The 6,282-nt window shown below is 34.4% G+C and overlaps 1 protein-coding gene across 2 annotated transcripts; it reads left to right on the top strand.

Moving 5' to 3' along the window:
- Positions 1 to 2,121: 2,121 nt before the first annotated feature.
- LOC110022562 lies at positions 2,122 to 3,851 on the top strand. 2 transcript variants are annotated; one of them, XM_020721574.1, is made up of 4 exons: positions 2,122 to 2,199; positions 2,298 to 2,467; positions 2,658 to 2,736; positions 3,244 to 3,851. In XM_020721574.1, the coding sequence occupies exons 1-4, from the start codon at positions 2,130 to 2,132 to the stop codon at positions 3,669 to 3,671; spliced, it is 747 nt and encodes a 248-aa protein (XP_020577233.1). In that variant the 5' UTR covers positions 2,122 to 2,129; the 3' UTR covers positions 3,672 to 3,851. The 2 variants fall into 2 exon arrangements, with proteins under 2 accessions (XP_020577233.1, XP_020577232.1); XM_020721573.1 differs by having other exon boundaries at positions 3,241 to 3,851.
- Positions 3,852 to 6,282: the final 2,431 nt, after the last annotated feature.

Raw genomic sequence — 6,282 nt, 5'->3', positions numbered from 1 at the left:
TTTTTCTTCCAGCCTCAAGTAGCATTCCAAATTTAGAGTAATTGTGTTCTTAATACAATCATTTTAATCAATAGAACTACACCTTCACCACTACTAAAGTACCTTATGAGCATTAATATAAAGATGCAATTGACTAGTCATATCTTAGGTTTTTTGTTGCCTTGTTTTTGCATCCACTTTGTTTGCTCATCGCAAAAAATTCAGGTTACTAAAACCCGTTCTTATATACAAGATTATCATTGCAACCTTCGACAATCTCAAACTAATTTTTTTTTTCTCAGACTCCTTATTTCTTTTATCAAAGTATACCTCTTATAAATCCCTTTATTCCACTCATAAGGCTTTTACTAAAGCTATTTTGTCTCAAGTGGAACCTCAATTTTAAGAACAGATTGGAGCAATCAGTTATCAATCTACAACTTGTAAGTATTTTTATTGGTTGTGATTAAATTTATAAGATCAAATATAGATATGATGGATCTAATGAGCATTATTAAGTTCGATTGGTTGCGAAAGAGTATAATTAACAAAAAGTTATTAGTTTCATAGATATTTTTTCACATATTGCTAAACTTACTACTATAAAAGTTCTATACGTTGCAACTTTTTGAAGATACAGGTTTTTAACCTATAAATTAGCTTCTATTCTTATGAATACTAGAATTCATCTTAATGCAACTAATGGTGAACTTACTCTAAATGCCTCTTAGTACAAACAACTCATAAGTCATTTGATTTATCTCACATTATATTGTATTTGTTGTTCTTACTCAACCAATATTGGTTGCACCACAAACACCTCACCTACAAGCAACTCATCCTCTACTTAGATATTTGAAATATAAACTCGAACAAGGCTTCTTCTTTAATTCTAATTTATCATTTTAGCTTCGCGCTTTCTCTAATGTTGATCGAGCTTGATGTGCATATTAAAAAAAAAAGCACCATCTCACATTCCTCTGTTGAAGCCGAGTACCGTGCGATGACAACAACCACAAGTGAATTGGTTTGTATACATCTGATATTGGAAAGCAAAAAAGGAAATCTATAGTCTCACATTCCTCTGGTGAAGCCGAGTACTGTGTGCTGACAACAACCACAAGTGAATTGGTTTGTATACATCAACTAATATACAGCTAATATAGAACTTTGGTATTTCTACCTCTACTCCAATACTTTTGTTCACTTATAACCAATCAATAGTGTACATTTCTCTTAATCATGCTTTTCACGGAAGAACAAAACACATAAATATATTGTTTTTTTTTTTTATGACAAAGTTAGTGCTCGTTTTGTCAAGCTTATGCCTATTTGGTAACAACACGTGTTGGCAAATATTTACACCAATGCTTTACATGCCATGTCTCGTTCTCTTTGTTATCCAAAATGACAACTGCTGGGAGGGAGCCACGCCGCACTACGCCGACGTGTATAACGATGTGGCACCTGACGGTTGGTTGTCTGGCCGTGCGGCGCGGAAAAAACTATTTAGTTAGAGTGATTAATCATAATCTCTCATAATAATTCGTAATCATAATCAAACCAAGTAACGTATTAATTACCGCATCATGCCATCATTGGTCCCCTTCTTTGGGCACTTTTCTGCGTGCCCCTAAGCACACAATTTGAATTCTGCAATTCAGGGAGACCAAAATATGTAAAATAAATACTTTGTTCTCTTCTGTTTCTCCTCAGTCCTTGCTCCTCATGCAACCCAAAACACATCATAGCCTTGCAATTATTTAGTTCCCCTGTCCCAAACACCAAAAATATTCCAATTTATCACGCCTATTATTTCATTATAGCCCCCCCCCCTACACATAAAATAAACAAAAAGCCCCCCAACAAAAGGTTATTTATTATTTTATACAATAAGGTAGAAAAAAATTGCAAAAAAAAAGAAAAAAAAGCTTCAACATAACGAATCACGAGAAAGAAGAGAAGCAAACTAACTTTTTCTTTGTTTGGTCCCTCAAATTAATATTTATAATAACAATTATTATTATTATTATTTTGCATTGACTGAATGCTTCTAATCATCTTACAGAGAGCTTCAGCTTTTACAAAAGCCTCTCCTATTTAAAGAGAGCCCCAACAACTTGTGCTGAGCGACAGAGATAACAAGAGATATGATGGCAATGGAGAATTGCTTACTTGCGTTTGGAGTTGGAGATCATCTATTTCAGCCATTTTCTTTAGGTTAAATTTGATGATTATCTTTAATTCTGCATTTACTTGATGTCATAATTTGATTGTTTTGATTGATGGGGTGCATGTTTCTGTTAATTATGAGTTAGATGTGGAGTCGCCGATGTCGTCGGAGGCGGCGACCGGTTACCTGCAAGATGCGGTGGTGGAATGGAGAGAGAGGTGCAAGCGGCGGCGAATGGTTTTGCCGTTCTGTTTCGATCCTCCCATGGCGGCGGTGGTGCCGACGACTGCAGAAGACATTCATGAAATTCTTCAAGTAATAGTTAACACACTAACGTAAACTAAGACACTTGGTCGCTCTTATGGATTGATGATATTGTGGTGGTATTGTAGTGAATAACATTATAATATTACCAAATTTGTACTTATCGACACCTACATTTGTTTTTCAATAATTTGTTTGCAAAATGTTTTGCAAGTTAGAAACAATTTATTGCAAATTACAGATGTTTTGGGGTTCTGATTGTGCTGGGAACACTTATGGAGAGTTGGACTCCTTGTTTCAAGAAAGCAGTACTGTCTCAGGTTCTGCCCTGAACTTTTTCTCTATAGTCAATTTAGGTGACCTGCATGTAATGCAATAAAAATGAATAGAAATGTGACTCTCAATCTTACTCTTGCCACCCTAAAATCATTACTATTTGCACACAACCCACTCACTATACATGTATAATTTCAGAAATGGCACATCAGAATCTGCAAGTAATTTTATATTATATACATAATTCAACAATATGCATGACAAAAATTTGGTTTTTTTAAATTAAGATATGCTTTGAAATGATAATTTCATTCTTCATAAAACAATTCGTCAAATTTGATAAAAGAAACTAAAATATAAAAAAAATCAGAACTTTTATGAGAACTTATATCTAATTTGCAGCCAAACTGATAAATTTAACAAAATTTAATATTTTTTCTCATGTAGTTCATCTCAATGTATATATTTTTTTGCATAATATTAAAAAAAATAGATATTTAATGATTCTAATTAAAGAAATGTAATTAGCTTAATTACACTAATCTCAGAAGGGAACAACTTCAGCTTCTGGGCGGAAGCAAAAGAGAGAACAGGAGCCAAAATCCAGAAAGAAACACTCTTCTCCCCTCCCTCTTCATCCTCTCAAGAGATTTGCTCCACCATTTTAGCCGTAAAGAAAAAGAAAGAAGAAAATGGAGATAGAACAATGAAGAGAAGGAAGAAGAAGGTGGCCTATCCTTTTGCAGTTCTGAAGCCTGCAGGGCTTGAAGAAGGGGAGGTGACACTTGCAGAGATTAATAGGAGGATTATGATGAGGCCGATGAGGCCGGTGAGGCATCCGGTGGGGGAGTACAAGTGCTTGCCTTGCGTGGCGGATGTCGGCGGCGGGCCGGGGCTTTCCGGCAAGGCGGTGGTGGGGCTTACGAGGATTCATACGCGCGGTAAGGGGAGCATTACCATTGTGAGAACAAGAGGGTGATGGAAGTGCTGATGCTGTTTTTGTTTCAGTGTTTGTTTTTGTTGGTTCTGATCTTTGTGTTGTAGATAGATGGCTAAGTGAATTGTAGAGATGTATGTTAAGTTTATATCTTTGTGGGGACTTTATGTGAGATTAAGTTATGTTAGGTTATGAGAATACATTAATTAGTTATGCACCATCACGCGCACTGCATCAACAAATTTAAAGTATTTTTATATCAGAAATATTTCAGATTCAAATTAAAAACCATCACTCGAGGTGATGTTGTAATCGATGATACCAAAAATGGTATAGTTTGAGTCTAAATAGATTTAGATTTAGTCGTTATAGTACATTTAGAGACTTCAGATCGTTCATTAAATGATTAAACGAACTCCAAATTTTATATACCTATAATCAAATCGAGGTTCTCATTGAGAGAAATTGAAAGATCACTCAATTCTGGGATCATTAAGACTTTGGAATTATCAAAAAATTCTTATGATTAAGAGGGATCAATGGGGGTAATTCGATTGCACGATTATGAGAGTAATTTATCGAATGACCAAAATGTTCCTTCCCAGAGGATATAAATAGATCATATCCTTTCGCTTGAAGGAGGGAGGAAGAGGAGGATTAGAAGTCAAATTTCAATGTTATTCTGGATTGAATACTATCACAAACCGTCGTGGTTTATTTAAAGTCGACAATAACTTTGGGTGACCACCACTTGTCGGTCGTCGTCGACGATAACTACAGGACGATTGGCCACTGTCAGGCGGTTGACGTTGACGACGCTCATTTCTCACCAAGTTCAATAAACTCTATTTGCTAACATCGTATCACAAATATGATTGTAACACAATGTCATATTTAAGATCCGACGATAACTTCCGGTGATTTTGCTGGACTCCTTAAGTTTTGTGTACATTTTTTATACGAATAAATATTGTAATTGGTGTAAATTTATCATTTTAAATAAAAGGGAGGTACATATGCTTCCTCTTAACTATCAATAATTTATTCAATAAGATTGGTTTTCATGGCTTCTGATCATCCTCAATTATCATGATAATTAAAGGATATGAAACTAATATGATAAATAGTAAAAAATAAAGATACGAACAATTTTGTTTAATTATTTTTAATTATCGTGATTTAGAAAAAAAAAAGTGAGATCAATCATGACCATTCAAAATGAAATGCATGATTAAGATTTGAGAGCTCAATCTTTTAAATATCATGATGATTGAAGAGGAGGCGAATCTGATTCCCCTCATGCTTAAATTTTTGAACTAAAGAAGCTCACTTATTTAATTCAAAGTCTGCGCCTCGATGTCTTTGTCAAAGCTTTGAGTGATAAGCAAAGTAATTATTAAATTTTAGTATTTGATATGTAAATACATAAGAATTGTGCGGTGTGTTTGTAAATTCTTTATTTTTTTTATTCATTAGAGCTTTAGCGAGCTGAACATATGGGGCAACTTATAAGTACGAGGGTGTTTTTGAAAACGCTGCTTAATCGTTTGGATTGCACTTTCAATTGCTTATTAAAAAACTCAGTTTTGAATTTGTTACACATTCAGCCCGCGAGATGACCCCCGCGGGCCACGTATTCGTGTTTCAGCCGCGTATTAGGAATAGTGAGTTGAGAAACTAGAGGTAAATAAATATCTAAGATTACTTCATCTTGCATCAATTTTTACATTGAAATGATTTCACTAATAAATTATTTCACTAATAAATTATTTAATCTATTACAGGCAGTGCCAACAACAATAATTTTTGGGTAGTCTGTATGTGTCGAATGAGTATGAAAGCGTTTAATTGGTTCTAAAATATCTAAGGGTTAGAGATTGCAGTTTTGTTGAAAATATTACAACTTTTACGTGACAGATTATTCATTTACCAAAAAAAATTAGCAAATCAGCTGTTTTCAAAACGCACGAACCAAACAACTAAATAGTTTATCCAAAACAGGGTCAGACTGGTCATTTATTCAAAATCAGTTATTTTCCAAACGCACAAACCAAACAGTCAGACAACTTATTTGACTAAACTGTTGATTAGTAGCTTGTCAAAATAAACAGCTTATCTGTATAAACTAGATAAGCTGTAGCTGCCCCAAACAGACCTTAAATCTTTAGAATTAAATTGGCCGGTAATTGTGAGGAAACAGAGATTTGGTATGCATGTCCTTTTTGATAGTCCTGTTTTGGAATGTAAATTCTTCACGTGATTGGAGTAAATTGTAAAAGTTCCTAATTAAGCTTAAGGGAATTAATGATCAACCTACTCCTGGAAGGTGCGCTCTGAATAATTATGTGCTGGCCGGTCGCATTTTATCCGCTCTAAGCTTCGGACATTTCAAATTAAATGACATTAATTTTGCTGAAAAGAAAAAAAAAACTGTGTCAAAGAATTTAGTATAAGAAAAATTCAAAGTATTTAAATATTTTAGATTTGTTTAATTACATATAAAATAAATGGATGCATTTATATTTTTATTTTATTTTGAAAAATGAAATTAATGTAAAAAGATGGAGGGTGGGGAGGCCGCAGTGGTCGACGGTCAGGAGGGCGTTGATGATAGCAGCCAACAGCCGGTCGTCGGTGGACTAACAAAGTTTTA

The sequence above is a fragment of the Phalaenopsis equestris genome, unplaced genomic scaffold (assembly GCF_001263595.1).
Source record: "Phalaenopsis equestris unplaced genomic scaffold, ASM126359v1 Scaffold000197, whole genome shotgun sequence".
NCBI classification, from domain to species: domain Eukaryota; kingdom Viridiplantae; phylum Streptophyta; class Magnoliopsida; order Asparagales; family Orchidaceae; genus Phalaenopsis; species Phalaenopsis equestris.
This window is presented reverse-complemented; position numbering and strand designations above follow the sequence as displayed.

Coding starts and splice junctions, on each gene's coding strand:
- LOC110022562 (XM_020721573.1), top strand. CDS start 2,130: ATGATGGCAATGGAGAATTGCTTACTTGCGTTTGGAGTTGGAGATCAT. Junction 2,200..2,297: donor ATTTCAGCCATTTTCTTTAG/GTTAAATTTGAT, acceptor ATTATGAGTTAG/ATGTGGAGTCGCCGATGTCG. Junction 2,468..2,657: donor ACATTCATGAAATTCTTCAA/GTAATAGTTAAC, acceptor TGCAAATTACAG/ATGTTTTGGGGTTCTGATTG.